Source organism: Ostrea edulis, chromosome 8 (assembly GCF_947568905.1).
Source record: "Ostrea edulis chromosome 8, xbOstEdul1.1, whole genome shotgun sequence".
Lineage (NCBI taxonomy): Eukaryota > Metazoa > Mollusca > Bivalvia > Ostreida > Ostreidae > Ostrea > Ostrea edulis.
Genome location: NC_079171.1, coordinates 32801472 through 32818707, shown reverse-complemented (window position 1 = coordinate 32818707; position 17236 = coordinate 32801472). Strand labels below are relative to the sequence as shown.

Below are 17236 nucleotides of genomic sequence, written 5' to 3'. Positions count from 1 at the left end.
CTTCTCAGAAATTTGAGTAAAATATCAGACTTAAGTCTGAGTTTGGACTTAAGATTTTTTCGAGAAATCCAGGCCAGGTTTACAAACATGAGACGCTGGGTTTTGTTGCAGAATGCGATACACATACTCAGGTAGGTACTGTTTGTACACTTACAGACTCACAGAGGGATAGCACGAATGCTAATTTCACATGACGCGTGTACTCCGTGTCTATTCACCCGTATGATAATACACCGTTTCTATAGCAACTCAGTTATCAATTCACACCCGCACTTTAAAGCATTACAGTTGAACAGCATATCAAGTAAATAATTAATTTTAATATTCCAACAGATGTGATGTTGTAAGGTATAGATATGTAAATCCTAGGTCTACATACAGAAATACTGTAGGGACGATTGAGTATAACTTAGGGAACAATGATATATTCTTATAAAGAGGAATGTAAAATAGAGGATTCTCAGTGACAATACACTGGCACACATATCGTCATACCCTTGTCTGATTCGGCTGGTCCGAAAACAAAAATGATAATCTCATTTTTCAATCTACCTTTTTCTTTCCGTTTCCATTTCGGAACACGATATGCTGATTTGGTCTTTGATTCCAAATCTTTCCAAAGACCTTCCTTGAAATCGTCAGTCATTTTCTGAAATATAGCTATATCATTGTATACAAAACGATTTCCAACAAGTTTCGATAGTTTATCTTCAATAAAATGAATTAACTTTATGAAGAAACAGCAGTTTTATACGTACTTCTTCGAAAATAAACTCGATTGATCGTTGGTTGGAAAATTTTTCTATAAAAGTTTTGGGCATTTTCCATTTTCCTGTTCTTAGTAGATACATCGACAATGCGTTTGGGTAAATATGACTGTTTTCTCCCTGTAGGAAAACATTAAGGAAAACATGATCATATTGGTACTTAACTGTACATCAAAACATGCTGCTGTACATCAAACTTTATAACACTGTATACTTACGAATATATTCTTTTCTTCACCGTTCTTGAATACTATAAATAAAACAAAGACAATACATTATTGCTAGCGCCTTCGGATGATGGAATATATGTTAGTGTTTGTACAGGTAATGCGCATGTTTAGATGTTATAGTGCAGCGTTCCGGGAATATCTAAATTATTTAATTCTTTACATATTTGTGACGTCATCGCATGGAATTAAAATTTTTGATCATGATTTATTTCTCAATTATGTCCAATACAGTGGGAAAGCTTTGTATAGTGTTATGAATGGAAGAGCAATATATCACAAATATGAACATCATAGTAAATATACAAGTTCCTAATATTTTAGGAATTTAACAGTCGTGATTTACAACTAGAATAAGTCCAAAAATATATATTAACCTATGCGTCCATTTTTTGTGCATTAAGTCTAATAACATAAGCATCATGACGTTATATTGAAGGCGAAGATAACGAACAGTAGTTTCCATGCTGAAGAACAACACTAAGTTTAAGCGACTGTAAAACGAAAACTAGAAAAGTTATTGTTATAAAATAAACTGTTCTATAACCTATTAAACTTAGAGCATCAATTGTAAAAGTCTCACCTATTTTGGCAAAAGGGTAAATTTTGGTACTTTGTGGCTCTAGTTCTTTGATCATTAATTCAAGCATATCTTATAAGCTCTCCTTTCCCAGAGATAGATGAGGTTCTATCATTGGGTCAAATGCTTTCTGATGTGTTTCATACCGATTATTAAACCGTTCTTGGCACACTGAGTTTGATTGCGGATAACTCCATTTACTTGAGCAAGTTCTAGGGCTCACGACGGATGTGACCGGTCGACCGGGGATGCTTACCCCTCCTAGTCTCCTGGTCCCACAAATGGTATATTCAGGGGCCTGTGCTTGCCCAACTCTTTATTTTGTATTGCTTATAGAAGTTATGAGATTGATCACTGTTCGTTATATTCACCTTTCGTTCGGTGTATGTGGCGGTAACATTCTTATCTTTTTTTTAAGGATAAGTTGGCTACATTATTATACGATTATACGGACAGAGTTAAAGCAGCGATATACATGGAAATGTTACTCTACCTCCAATCAAGAAATTGCAAATCAACGCAGCCATATGGTCAAACTCATTAGGCATATCGCTGAGCGTACTAATTTCTGGTTCGACGTCATCTGTTTCATAATATCCGACGTCACATACTTTCCAACATGCCTTAATGACCTTCCATGGATTCTTCAACTCGATCTTATGCTCCTTAACAAGGTAGAATTCTTCAATACTTTGTATTGTTAAAATTTTCACATCCTTGGCTTTTTGCTACAGAAAACATTTACATACATATGATGATATTGGGGTCAGTCGACATGGATATAATGTCTTTTCTAGTGAAAGGCTAATAACCAAAGTAACCTTTTTGTATAGTACCCTTAAAATTATGTATAAATTTATTTTGCATGTACCATGTTTCCCTCCCAATCACAATGCATAGTAGACACAAGATATGGATAACATTCCTTCCAAATCGTGCCGCCAGTTCCTTAAACTAAAAGCAGCACAAGCTGTAACTGACGGCAAATGAATTGAAAATTAAAAGAAAAATATTTAACATATTTGATTGAATATATATAACTTCATAGAATCGGGGTTATTCTGAAGTAATAAACCCATCCAATTAGCAGAAAATGTCTGTTCATGAATCATTGTAATCCTGTCAGTAATTCCTGCTCGTAATCTCCGAGGTGCTTTGACCTCGGGGGTCACCAGTTCGGAAAAGAGCGAAAGAGAGGCACTGAGCACGGGTCAGATTTGTAAACAATTTAACATGCCAATATTATAGAAAATTCAATCTCAAAATTACCTTTGAGTTGCACATTTGCGTAATCATTGCTTTCGTACACTTATAGTGCTTCCTGTCTTTCATGCAACGATTTGATATTTTAAAACAAACGACACATGTCGTTACTCACGTTAGTTTCCGGATGTAACCTCGGTCTCAGCAACCCAATTATGTTCGACAATCACCGTTCCTCATTCTCTATCCAGAGTTCCGTGCGCTCCTCGCACTACACCTCTGTCAACGGCTTTTTTACAGAAATCTTGTAAAAGTTTCTAATATCCAACATATATGTTTTGCACTAAATAATTAATCATATCATGAAATGTTTTCTTTTTGGTGCAATTAAATTCATGCTTACTGTAAATTAATTAAAATCGCCGGTTTCTGATCCTAAATTTGGAACAACTTTGTAATATGCGTATGTATGCAGGACATTCACGTGGTGACGATTTAAATGTAAACATGGAATCAAAAGTAAGAAAGGCTGTAAAAATACGAAAAAACTTGTAAAATAAGAGACAAGCAGCTTAACTTATTATTATTACTTATTAAAGTGCCAGTGGGCTATGAAAAGAGCCTGATGTATCACCTGTTGCCAGACCCTTTAAACGGAAAGGAAACCGAGAATGATTGTTTATATCATGTGATTATATTGTCACGTGATTCCAAGCGTCGACAGATGTGTATGTGAAGCTTGCGTAACACACCCTCTGGTTAGAGAATGCATCGTTCCCATGTCCGTGTATACGACGCAATGGCGGTTTAAACGAAACGTTCATTGTAGGTATACTCTCAAAACAATATTCCCTTGTTTATTTTGCTGATTTTTTCCCTCAGATCTTGGGGATTATATTAGTTACACCGATATATGTATGTGTTGGTTAGTGCGTAATTGGATTGTTGAAAAATTACCCTTAGTTACAGCTTTCATTCCTTTAAACTCACCAAGTTAACAAAGGAATAGATGTCTTCAACATAAAAGTGTTCATAAAAAAAGTTCAGTCTTGTATTCCAGCATATTTCAAGTGCAAGTCTACACCCCGTATTTTCGACAAATATACTTCTACTATTGCATCGTAACTTCTTTTTATAAAATTACAAACTAACTTTAGGGTGTCTAATCAGGGGGCCTCCGCGGCCGAGTGGTTAAAACATCGCGTTCAAAATCACACGGTCTCTCACCTCTGTCGGCGCGGGTTCGAATCCTGCTCGCGCCGGGAAGTTAGAAAGTTTCCCAGTTTACTTTCGGAAGGTCGATGGTCTCTTCTCAGATACATTGTATCCGGGTTCTCTCTTCCACCAATAAAAACTGAGCGCCACCAGTTAACTGACAAATTGTTGAGTGTAGCGGAAAACATCAATCAACCTATGTGTTATTGTTCCTTTTCTTCTTTCAACTATAGTCCACCTGGACATGTCCTTACGATTGATGTTGCTATACAAGTTTACTGGTATTTAGGATTTCAAATATTTTGGTTCAGCATCACTGAAGAGACATTATTTGTCGAAATGCGCATCTGGTGCATCAAAATTGGTACTGTACTAGTTTTATATTATGACCCCTGGGTCGAGGCGTCTGCTGGTGGACTGTTAGTCCCCGAGGGTCTCTACAGCTCAGTAGCTTAGTACTTCGTTACTAGCTTGAAAATACGGATGTATATTTAATCGCTGATAAAATTCAGAAATTCATTTCATAATTAAGCTTAAGATTATCTCCATCATGCATAGGTCTTATCCTTGGATGAATTTGACTATACTTTTTGGCACTCTGTTTTCCCTTAAAATAGCTCTTATGTCCTAAAAGTTTACTGGTATTTCGGATTTCAAATATTTCGGTTGAGCATTACTGAAGCGACATTATTTTTCGAAATGCGCATCTGGTGCATCAAAATTGGTACCGTACAAGTTTTATATTATGACCCCTGGGTCGAGGCCTCTCTGCTGGTGGACTTAGTTCCCGAGGGCCTCTACAACCCAGTAGCTAAGTACTTCCGATACTAGGTTGAAAATACGGATATATATTTAATCGCTGTGATATAATTTCGAAATTCATTTGAAAATTAAGGATTATCTCCCTCATGTAAAGCTCTTATCCTTGGACGAATTTGACTCCACTTTTTGGCACTCTGATTTCACTAAAATAGCTCTTAGGGCCTGCAAATTTATTGTTATTTCAGATTTCAAACATTTCGGTTGAGCATCACTGAAAAGGTATTATTTGTCGAAATGCACATCTGGTGCATCAATATTGGTACCGTACAAGTTTTCTACAGGGGAATCATTTATAATTCGTGGTGGCTCAATTTTCGTGTGTATGTGTTACAAATGTTTAAATCCACGAAATTACGTCCCCATGAACCAGTAAAAATTCAGCAATCCACGAAAATTGGCCCCCATGAATTTAAATGATTCTACAGTAGTTGAAAATGAGGATCTGAAATCAATTATTTTAAAAGGTCCTAAATTCAGAGAAACTTTGTCTTTGAACTGGCGATAGAACTAGATTATCAACTATATCAACATCCGGAGTGGTGACATGTCCAGCTGAACTATAGTTGAAAGAAGACGAAGAACAAGAACACATATGTAAACGGTATCTATTCCTTTGTTAGTAAAGTAGAGTTTAAATAACTGGCGGCATGATTCAGAAGTAATATCACCCATAATAAGTTTACCCAACTCAGCAGACGAAAACCATTCTAAATAAAACTTAACTTATTGTAAATTTCAATGCGGTCATATTCAAATAGCAATAAAAATCTTAGAATATTCCTTGTTTCATGACCCTTCATCTCCGTAGCCGAGTGGTTAGAGCATCGCGCTCAAAATCACACGGCCTCTCACCTCCGTCGGCGCGGGTTCAATAATCAATCAATCATCTCCGGGACATCATCACAGGGCATTGTGAGGTAATGTTTAAATGTTTTGATGACGTTATATATCATGGTACGCCTGTATCGACAAAAATGTCAGATATAGACATCCTATATGATATTTTTGATTTAACCTCAACTCCAGAAGCTAAATTTCAGGATTCCTGCACCCATAGGACCGGTGCAAAAATTGACAAATTTTAAGAAATCGTCGTCTCTACAACCGCAAAGGTGTAAGAAAACCTCCTTGCATAGTGATGTAAAGCTGGAAGGCCTCTACCAAAATTGTAGATTTCATGATCCCCTGGGTAGGGGTTCTGACCCCAGGATGGGGTCAAACTTGGGATATCGTGTTTGTGTAAACACTTAAATAGCATCTTCTTTAGTGTTATTTATACTAAATTGATTGATTGATTGATATTTAAAAAGTGCAGGTAGTCAATCACTGAAATTTGATGATCCCATTGGTAGGGGTATTGGTATTAAGGTTGGGCCAAAATGGTCAGCTATTAAATGTGTGAACAATAGAACTGTTTAACTTCTTCTTTATAAATATCATTCCAATTCTTTTCAAATGTTGTATGAAGTAACCCTTGGACGAAGGGAGACATAGATTGTAAATTTCAGGATTCCTGCACCCCTGGGGCTTTAGGGGCGGAGCAAAAACTGCCCAAAATTAACAAATTTAAAAAAAAGAATATTCGTCTATACGACCACACATGTGTAAGAACGACTAATGCATAGTGATGTACAACATGAAGGCCTGTACCAAAATTGTAAATTTCATGACCCCCAGAGCGGGGCCAAACTTACTATAAAGTGTTTATATATAAAACACTTAAATATTTTCTTTCTATTAATACCAAATTGAAACTAAATGGATATTTAGAAAGAGCATCTAGTCTTTTACCAAAATAGTAAACTTGATGATCCCCGGGGCATGGGTTCTGACCCCAAAATGGGGTCAAACTTAATTTATAGTATTTATATTTAAGTTTGCTGATACTGTATAAAATCTAAACGCAAACTTAGGAATAACAGAAAAGGATGTACACAAATGGTGACTTTCACAACCCACGGATTTGACTCGAGGATGGGTCCATATTAGTGTTTTAATGTTTGAATGTTAATACACCTATTATATCATGTAAAGCCTTTCCTCAGTGTGTGCACTTTAGTGGGAATTGAAGTTTTAAGAACACATCTTGTTTTATACTGTTGACGAACATCAGAATTTAGCAAGATATTCAGAACAGGTTTTTGTTTCTTCTAGATTCCATTGCCCTGGAGAGTAGTGATGCTTTTTCACTAGTATTCTGGAGACCGATAAGAGCTATGGGCCTTTTTTTCTTCCCTAGAATCCTGAATTTAACGAAAACTGAATCATCGGTAATAATGTTAATTGTTCGCGTAATCTCTATGTGATGAAAGTTTTTGTGAGCTAAAATAACTACAGTACAAGTATTGAATAATACTACCCAATTTAGAAACATTTCTCTACTTTAATATACATTTAATTTTTCTACCTTTTCTGTTTACTTCTTTTGATATGAAACATAAATAACCTTGAAACAGATGACTGGAATTCTATTCTTGCCAGCTACGTGAAGAGCGTCCGTGTGGGTAACTCCTTTGGATAGTGAAATAAAAGTCGGCAAGGGAACTCTGCCACTTAAATCTGCATAACAAAGACAACAGATTTACTGTAATAATGAAAACAGCATGCAAAATATTGCATGTTAAAGTATCAGCGTCTGTATTATGAAATCTACTGTACTTTCATCGTTCAGTCTGTATTACGTTTTACGCGCTTTGTATACCAAGTACTTCGTTGCTAGCTTGAAAATATGGATGTATCTTTAATTGTTGTGATAAAATTCATTTCCAAATCAAGGATCATCTCCCTCGTGCATAGCTCTTATCCTTAGATGAATTTGACACTCTTGTTTTCCCCCAAAATAGCTCTAGCAAGTTTATCATTATTTCGGATTTCATTAAAGTTACGGGTCGGCCCATATTGTCGTTATGGTGCTCTAATTTGACAATACAACCTGTGGTCGGGTCAAACGCTGTTTGACGTGTTTGATACCTATTGTTATGTCGTTCTTGGCACACTGATTTTGACAACGAATAATTCAGTTTACCTGGTCAAGATATAAGACTCACGGCGGATGTGACCAGTCGACAGGGGATGCTCACTCCTCCTAGACACCGTATCCCACCTCTGGTAGATCCAGGGGTCCGTGTTTGCCCAACACTCTATTTTGTATTGCTAATATGAGTTATTAGATTGATCACTTGTTCGTTATATTCACCTTTCATGTGCGTTTTCATACACATTGTAATTACAATGACGGGTCACAGGACTGTCATTTTCTATTAAAAATTATGTGCATAGTGAATTGGATCTGCCTTCAATTTCTGCTTCGAGTTCCCCCTTGCATTTTTTTTTTTTTACACATAAACATACTACATTCAGATGTATTGAAAATATATTACAACCTCTGGGTCGAGGTCTCTGCTGGTGGACTGTTAGTCCCCGATGGTATATACAGCCCAGTAGCTAAGTACTTCGCTACTAGCTTGAAAATACGGATGGATATTTAAATGCTGGGATAAAATTTAGAAATTCATTTCAAAATTAAGGATTATCTCCCTCATGCATAGCTCTATCCTTGGACGAGTTTGGCTCCAGTTTTCCTATTAGCTCTTGCATCTGGTGCATCAAAATTGGTACCGCATAAGTTTTACATGATATTAGATGAAACCCTAATTAGTTACTATTGCATATTGGAAGGACTATTTAATGTGTGTTTGAATTGTTCCGCACATTAATTAAATGAACGATATCTTTAATTCAAATGAATTGAAGAAAATTATTTGAATAATGGCGTGGATTAGTTGTTACATTTATTAATACGGTATACAGTAAATAAAACTTGATTATTAGGAATCACCTGGAGCTCCAAATTAAATGTTCTTCATGTAACTTAAATTATCTCTCTCTGTATTGAAAATTAAATAATGATTTTACGAATGCCATCGTAATCCGTTATTTCGAATAGTTGACCAAAGACAAAATGAACGGTCGTTCATAATTTCAATATTGTAACTCAATATTGCAAATGTGTTTATAATGTTAGTTTTTGTCCAGTGCGACAATTTAAGGGCAAAACTATGAATACACATCGTTTCCTCTCGTCAAATGCAATAATCGAATAAGTAATGTACTGTATGAATGACAAACAGAAAAGACGCTATACTGTAAACCGTGGCCTGATTTATTGGACATTGTCAGGTAGTGTATAACCTAATATAGGTAAAATGTTCAAATTCTAAGGCGTAAAGGTCCCAGAATAGTTCTGGAACATTCGATATCTGACATTATGGACATTTTCCCAATTATTTCTTACTATTTTGTGTCACAACAAAACATGTTCAACCAAAATAAAAAACACACAACTTTTTTGTGTTTATTAATGCGTTTATACATATCAGTAACTGTTAATAGATTATTACAAAAGGTCACAACAGTGACTTCTACAATCACGTAAAAAATAAGATAGAAAATATCAGATAAATATCAGATTTAAAAATTCATGAGTCAGATCGCTGGTCTCGGGAGGGGGTTGTCCTTCATTTAATGAGATATATCGGTAAAGTAATTATAAATCTTCATAATGTGATAGTTATGGGCCTAGTGAACACTAGTATAAGTATAACTAACACTGAACACCTACACAATTTTGTGCTGATCATGTTGTAAACCAATCGCATCTTATCGGCCTTCCGGAAATTATAGGCCCAAAAATGTGCGATTGGTATGACATTGCCTAGCTTCGTTCTGGAAATTTCCATAAGGCTGATTCAAGACTTAAATCACGGATTGAAGAAACAATTATCAAAACTTATTTCTTCTGTGAGATAAAAATCAAGCATCGATGAACAATGGATTTACTTCAGATCTAATTATAGTAAATTGTTGTTTAAAAAGAAAGAATATAAAAATTGCCTTAGATCCGCCACTTTACTTTCATTTTTTTTTTCATTTTTGCTCTTTCATGAAAGTTGAAGATAACGAACAGTTATCTCATAACTCCTATAAGCAAACATATGGTACATGTAGTTTATCGAAAACGAAAGTATTCGTAATCATTCAATTAATTTTACGGTATTTCTTGATCAAATAAGATTCTATTATAGCTTATGGCCTTTACCTCACATATGAAACAATAGTAAAGGTGCAAGCAGTAACTCTGGATCAAGCGTTTTGGGGTTTATTGGCAAAATTGTAAAAGTTGTATTGGCCGAATTTCATCAATTTCTTTCCCGCCTTGTAAAAGCGGTATTAAATCATCACACGTACGTATTTATGAGTCTGTACGGCATGCCATACGTTACCCAACCTGTTTTAACCAGAATTATTTGATTTTAAATCGGTATTTACAAACAACATTCATTCGGCCATTTCAAGGCACAGTCACGTGACCAGTTAAAACTTTCAGATCGTCGGTGATCTTATCTGTGTAAAGCTGGGTATTTTGTTACACACGTATCGTGTCATAAGTTTAAGACAAATAAAAATATAAAATACTTCATCGTAATTCGTTGTTTTATGCTCTTTCAGCCTCAAAATTAGACTGTTGCCTCTTATTTTTAGACCTCATGTTGGGATTCCCCTGACCTTCGTGGGGCTATTCATAGACGCAAATTCATGCTACTATTTACTTTTTAGATAATTGTTTCCAAGCATGTACTTAAGGGAAAGTTAATAACTTTAAAGGTAATTAATGAAAGGTGAAGATAACAAACAGTGATCAATCTCATAACTCCTACAAGCAATACAAAATAGATAGTTGGGGAAACACGGACCCCTGGACACACCAGAGGTGGGATCAGGTGCTTTAAAGTAATTATGTACAAACTAATATACGAACATCGGATCATACAGCTTTAATTCATAACTATAGATATTTTTGTAGATATAATCATTTCTTTGTGTGATTAAAAGTGAAGAAAAATGCATGACACAAAAATGTATAGACCAATGTTCACGATAATGATGGCCTTGAAGGGTAATATCGATCATTCTGTTAAAGAACAATATATGCATTCCAGGAAATTGAAAACTGCAAATTGGTCAATGAAGTTATTCCATGACTTTAAACATTTTTCCAATCGATCTTGCGTTAATCATATTGTGGTAAGCCAAAGGAACTCGGAGAATACATACTTAAATAGGAAATTAGCTTAATTACTTTTGAATCCGCTTCAGATAATTTACGCCAAGTGTATAACTTATATAGCTTGCTATAAAATAGCTATTAGTTCAGTTGAATATCTATAATCCCTTTAGGTCAATGTCCGAGAAATCACTGTCACCAAAATTGTAAGACAAAATGATAATCAAAACACCCTTAATAATAATAGACAATAAATGAAAATAATGAAAAACGAGCGAGAAAGTACCTTTATGAAAGGTGAAGATAACGAATAGTCTTCAATCTCATAACTCCTATAAGCAATGCAAAATATAGAGTGGGGCAAACACCGACCCCTGGATATACCAGAAGTGGAGTCATATGCCTAAGAGGAGCAAATTAAAAACTTATACAGTACCAATTTTGATGCACCAGATGCGCATTTCAACAAATAATGTCTCTTCAGTGATGCTCAACCGAAATGTTTGAAATCCGAAATAAAAATAAACTTGCTAGAGCTATTTTAGGCGAAAACAGAGTGCCAAAAAGTGGAGTCAAATTCCTCTAAGGATAAGAACGATGCATAAGGGAGATAATCCTTAATTTTGAAAGGAAATTCTAAATTTTATCACAGCGATTAAATATACATCCGTATTTTCATAAGTTCGTCATTCTCAGACACATATTAAAGGGAAAGGCAACCCAAAATATTTTTACATGATAAATTATAGGATTAATCATGTGATAAAGATTTGTCATACAATTTTGTTGATATATAGCCTAGATAAGCTTCAGGACTAATTTGAAAACGTCAAAAATTCAAATTCCCGCGATCTAATAAGGCTGCCATGATGTGTAACCCTTGGTATTCAAGACCAGAAAAATCAATAATTTTGACGCCACAACGTCTGTTCCGGATTTGATGAGATTCTAAGATCATCCACAGGTGCTTGGGTTCAGGACCCCCCCCCCCCCCCCTCTCCGAATAAGCTACATGAGTTGATTTAATTATTTTTTTCTTGAAAATATTTCTAATGCATATCAACAACGTCTTGCATACCCATAACGTCTTAAATAATTCAAAATAAGCCCTTTTAAAAAAAAAAAAAAAAGAAGAAGAACACCTCACTGGTTATTATAACAGAACTTATAATAACCAGTGAGAGTATTTTTTTTTTTTTACAAAAAGGGCTTATTTTGAATTACATGTATTTTGGACTTTATGGGTATGCAAGACGTTGTTGATATGCATTAGAAATATTTTCAACAACAAAATTAATTAAATCAACTCATGTAGCTTATTCGGAGGGGGGGGGGGTTGACCCCAAGCACCTGCGAGATCGTCAAAGATGTGCATGTGGTGGATCTTACGAATAAATAGGTTGATACCTTCCTGGTAAGCAATTCATTACTATAATGGGAAGGGGAGATGTGAAAAGTTTTTTTTTTTCGAAATTCCCGCCTCAACCAAGTCATTTAAATTGAAAAGACTACGTAAACTGTGGATCCATAATTTGCGTAATGACAAGTTCAGGTTCAAGAAACGTTTACCGTCTGACTGCTCTGCGACTTCACTGAATGTCTTATTTTCTTAATTTCTTCTTGCGAAAGAGCGGGCTCAAATCTATACGGCTCCAAACTTAAATGTTCGTGACTTGTCATGTGTAGTGCTGCTGATGAAATAAACCGGAATAGACGGTGTGACGTCATAAATTAAACTAACATGGCCACTCTCTTAGCGTCGCGTAATTCAAGACACATGATAGATTAATATTAATTTAATTGTTAAGCAAGGATATTTGTTGTTAAAGACTGTCAATTACGATATCAGTAAGTAATACGTTATTCATAAAAGCAACTATGTGGTTAGCGTTGCCTTTCCCTTTAAGCAAGATACATTCTTTAACTGACCCATTTTTATAGCAGAATCAAATGAAAGATTAATCTGATAAATTTAATCCATTTTCGTCTCTTTCCTGCTTTAAAATGTAGAATTTTGTAAGTTAATAGTTATTAATTTTTTGTTTGGCACTTGGGTAAAATATTCCTCGTATTCTTGTAGACATCTATGTGGACTCCAACGACAACTGCCTTCTCCCTCCCCTCCTTTTCAAAACGATGTATTAATATTCTGCAAATGCAGTTTTACTTTTTTAGTTTCTTTTTAAATTCTTAGATAATCTATAGTTTGATAAGGCTTATTAGCCTTTATTTGAGTTTCGTTTTCCCCATTGATGCTGGATATGTATTTCTTGAAGATTAATTATGTGGAAATCCGAAAATTATCATACTCTATGTTTCCTCGCCTCTGGTGTGTCCAGGGGTCCGTGTTTGCCCAACTATCTATTTTGTATTGCTTTTTGGAGTTATGAGATTGATCACTGTTCGTTATCTTCACCTTGCATCAAAGTACTTGATGAATAATATTTGTGAGTTACAAGTGAATATATACTAACACAGTACACAAAGGCATTATTAGAAAATGTGCTATGCACTTACTAATACTCAATGGTGGAAAATACTTGCTACACTAAATACAAATACATGCGTAAAACTACCCGATGTATTTGCACAAAGACAAGAGTAGACAATGTTTATACACCTACATATAATGCATACTCGTATATACAAATTGCACACAAATATGAGTAGGAAATGATTCCTTGATACACTTATCACACAGACTAAACAAACATATTTATTTTTATTCGGCACATATACATAAATAAAAATAGACATATGAATACCACGGATAAGTCAAGGAAGCTCGAAAAAGCGTTTTAATCCAATCAGGTCCTTTGATGCACGGATGTTGGCACTGATGGGTCGATATGAGTAGGGACTATTTCAAACACTTACAGACAAACATGCGTAGAAAATACTTTGCATAGTTACAAATAGATGCGAGTAGAAAATACTTTAAAAACTTACAAATACAATTACACAAAGACATGAAAAGAATATACTTTATAGACTTACACTGAGAGATGCGTAGAAAATACTTCTGTTCATCCTCTCCAGCCTCCGTGTCTCCTCGGATGAATTTTTGGACGCCCATCGCTATCAATTTCTGACAAATCATCACAAAATAAAATCTTTTTTAGAAAAAAGAAACAGGTGTATACATAAAAATTTAGTACTTTGTTTGTAATATTGAGCTACGGAGGCAAGGTAGCTGGGGAAATTTGTATATCATGTCAGAGTATGCTAACATTATTTTCTAAAACCAACGAGACGTCTATGCCATATCTCGATGATATTCTTTAGTTATCATGTCAAGTTTGAAGGTCACTTGTATGATATACTTCATATGGACTATCCCATGAGGATTCGAGTTACAAGCCTTTCCTATTAATTGATACTTTGACCTTCAAAAACAATAAGACATATTCCCCTCATGGTGATTAAATATCCATAGTTGCAAGGTCCTAGGCCAAATAGTTCGGTCTGTATCTTTTCCTATTAGCTGATACTACGACCGTGACCTTTGACCTTGAAAAACAATTGGCATCTTCCTCTCATCATGATGATGAAATGTACCAAGTTGTAAGATCCTGGAGCTTACGGTTCATATTACTTGCAAGGTCCAGACAGACAGACGGACGATGCTATAACATAGTACGCCCCGTCTTTGACAAGCGTATAAAAAATACTTCTGTGTTAAACGTTAATGTTTTCAATTTTACATCAAATCGAGAAACAAGAGGCCCATGGGCCACATCGCTCACCTGAGTCACCTTGGTCCATATCAGAAGACTTTCCAAATATATTTGCATGTAAAACCGTAGTCCCTATTATGGCCCCAACCTATCCATGGAGGCCATGATTTTTGCAAACTTGAATTTACACATGTCAGAAAGCTTTCATGTAAATGTGAACTTCTTTGGCCCAATGGTTCTTGAGAAGAAGATTTTTTAAGATATGTCCTATATAGTACGACCCCCCTTGTGGCCCCATCCTACCCCCAGGGGCCATGATTAAAAAAAAATTGAATCTGCACTGTGTCAGAAAGTTTCATATAAATATCAGCTTTTCTGGCTCAGTGGTTCTTGAGAGGAAGATCTTTAAAGATTATCCCTATATATTTGTATGTAAAACTTTGATCCCCTATTGTGGCCCCATCCTACATCAGGGGGCCATGATTTGAACAAACTTAACTCTGCACTATGCTAGGAAGCTCTCATGTAAATATCAGCTTTTGTGGCTCAGTGTTTCTTGAGAAAAGGTTTTTATAGGTTTCCTCTATATATTTGTATGTAAAACTTCGATACCCTATTGTGGCCCCATCCTACCCCATGGGGCCATGATTTGAATAAACTTAACTCTGCACTATGTTAGGAAGCTTTCATGTAAATGTCAGCTTTTCTGGCTCAGTGGTTCTTGACAAGAAGATTTTTTCTATATATTTGTATGTAAAACTTTGATCCCCGTTGTGGCCCCATCCTACCCCCGGGGGCCATGATTTTAACAAACATAAATCTGCATCATATCAGGAAGCTTTCATATAAATCTCAGCTTTTCTGTCTCAGTGGTTCTTGAGAAGAAATTTTTTAAAGATTTTTCCTATATATTTCTATGTAAAACTTTGATCCCCTATTGTGGCCAAATCCGATCCCCGGGGCCATGATTTTAACAATTTAGAATCTGCACTACCTAATAAAGCTTATCTATAAATGTCATCTTTTCTGACCCAGTGGTTCTTGAGAAGATTTTTTAATGACCTTACTCTATTTTTACCTTTTCTTGATTATCTCCCCTTGGAAGGTGGTATGGCCCTTTATTTTCACAATTTAGAATTCCCTTTACCTAAAGATGTTTTGTGCCAACTTTGGTTGAAATTTGCCCAGTGGTTTTTGAGAAGAAGTCAAAAATGTTAAATGTTGACAGACGGACGGACGCCGGAATACGGGTGATCAGAATAGCTCACTTGAGCTTTTTGCTCGGGTGAGCTAAAAACAAATTAGATACACAATACCTTTATTGTGTCATTTGTTGTGTCTTTATGGATGACGACTTTTTCGTCTAAAAACAATACCTTCTCTACTGCAACTTGACTTGGCAAGTGAGATTTACCTGTTAAATAACACCGTAAATAAATCATCAACCACGAACAAATTATGCGAAATTCCTCTCAGTGAATAGCAAATTGATTGATATTTTCCACCCAATCTCTTAGTTAATCTGGTGGCGCCCAGTTTTTATTGGCGGAAGAGAGAAACCCAGATACAATGTACCTGAGAAGAGACCACCGACCTACCGAAAGTAAACTGGGAAACTTTCTCACTTACCGACGCGAGCGGGATTCGAACCCGCGCCGACAGAGGTGAGAGGCCGTGTGATTTTGAGCGAGATGCTCTAACCACTCAACCACGGAGGTCCCGTGAATACCATTAAGGTTGGTGAAATATGAATGTGATGTAGTCCTGTTTATATCGTTTAACATGTAGATTTCATTCGATACCCGAGAGCATGTTATTATTCTTGGGTCTCTGTGTTATGTTACATCTTTATAAGTAAGCTGTAATGAATGAGTGTCAGTAAGCATCACCTGTTGACTGGCCACACGGAATAATCCTAGTCAAAATGAGTATTCGAAGAACAGTCTAACGATTGGTATGAAATACGCCACAGAATAATCCACCTAATGATATCTTGAATTAAAGGTGAAGATATCGGACAATGATCAATATCATAACTCATGTAAGGAAATTTGTAAATAAGATCATTTTCAAAATCATAGTGTTTGCGAAATATTGACTTGAAAAAGAATATTGTTAAAACCCCTGTAACATCAACGTTTTTGTAAGAAACCGGTATCGATTAAAGAATTATAAAGGCATATATTGTGTCCTAACTTTAAATGTTGCCTTGCATGGTTTCTATCTCTGGTGTTATAATAATTTACAAATATCAATAGTTACTAGAAGTAAAACTTGAGCATTGACGAAGTTTCGCCGAGTCAAGTGAACTATAAACTTAAGAGACGTTCTCTCAATCTGTGTTCACTATCGACACTTTTCCCCGCCAATAAATGTCTGTTCTGTAATGAAGAAACTCAAGTACAAGGAAAAAACACAAACTTGTTAAATGTATGACAAAAACTGTAGAAGCCTTTTAAAAAACTCTACATACAATAAAAGTGACTATAGCACAATGAATTAGTGTTTTGATTGTATATTGTTTAACGTGCTGCTCTCGAATTTTTCACTCAAATAGAAGTGTCACCATTGATGATGAAGGGCTGCAAAATTTAGGCATATATGCTCGGCGCTTACGGCCATTGAGCAGGGAGGGATCTTTATCATGCCACAACTGCTGTGAAACGAAACCTCGGTTTTTC

The 17236-nt window shown here is 35.6% G+C and overlaps 1 protein-coding gene and 1 long non-coding RNA gene across 2 annotated transcripts; both read right to left on the bottom strand.

Annotated features, from left to right (window-relative positions):
• Positions 1-455: 455 nt before the first annotated feature.
• LOC130049561 (uncharacterized) lies at positions 456-1091 on the bottom strand. Its single transcript, XR_008798110.1, has 3 exons — positions 986-1091; positions 759-887; positions 456-649 (listed from the first exon to the last, which is right to left on the bottom strand). It is a non-coding gene; the product is annotated as an uncharacterized LOC130049561 (long non-coding RNA).
• A 389-nt stretch (positions 1092-1480) lies between these two features.
• On the bottom strand, positions 1481-16270 carry LOC130049668 (uncharacterized). Its single transcript, XM_056147564.1, has 5 exons — positions 15872-16270; positions 13876-13966; positions 7261-7373; positions 2068-2302; positions 1481-1488 (listed from the first exon to the last, which is right to left on the bottom strand). Exons 1-5 carry the CDS (start codon positions 15995-15997, stop codon positions 1481-1483), a joined length of 573 nt encoding a protein of 190 aa, XP_056003539.1. The 5' UTR covers positions 15998-16270.
• Positions 16271-17236: the final 966 nt, after the last annotated feature.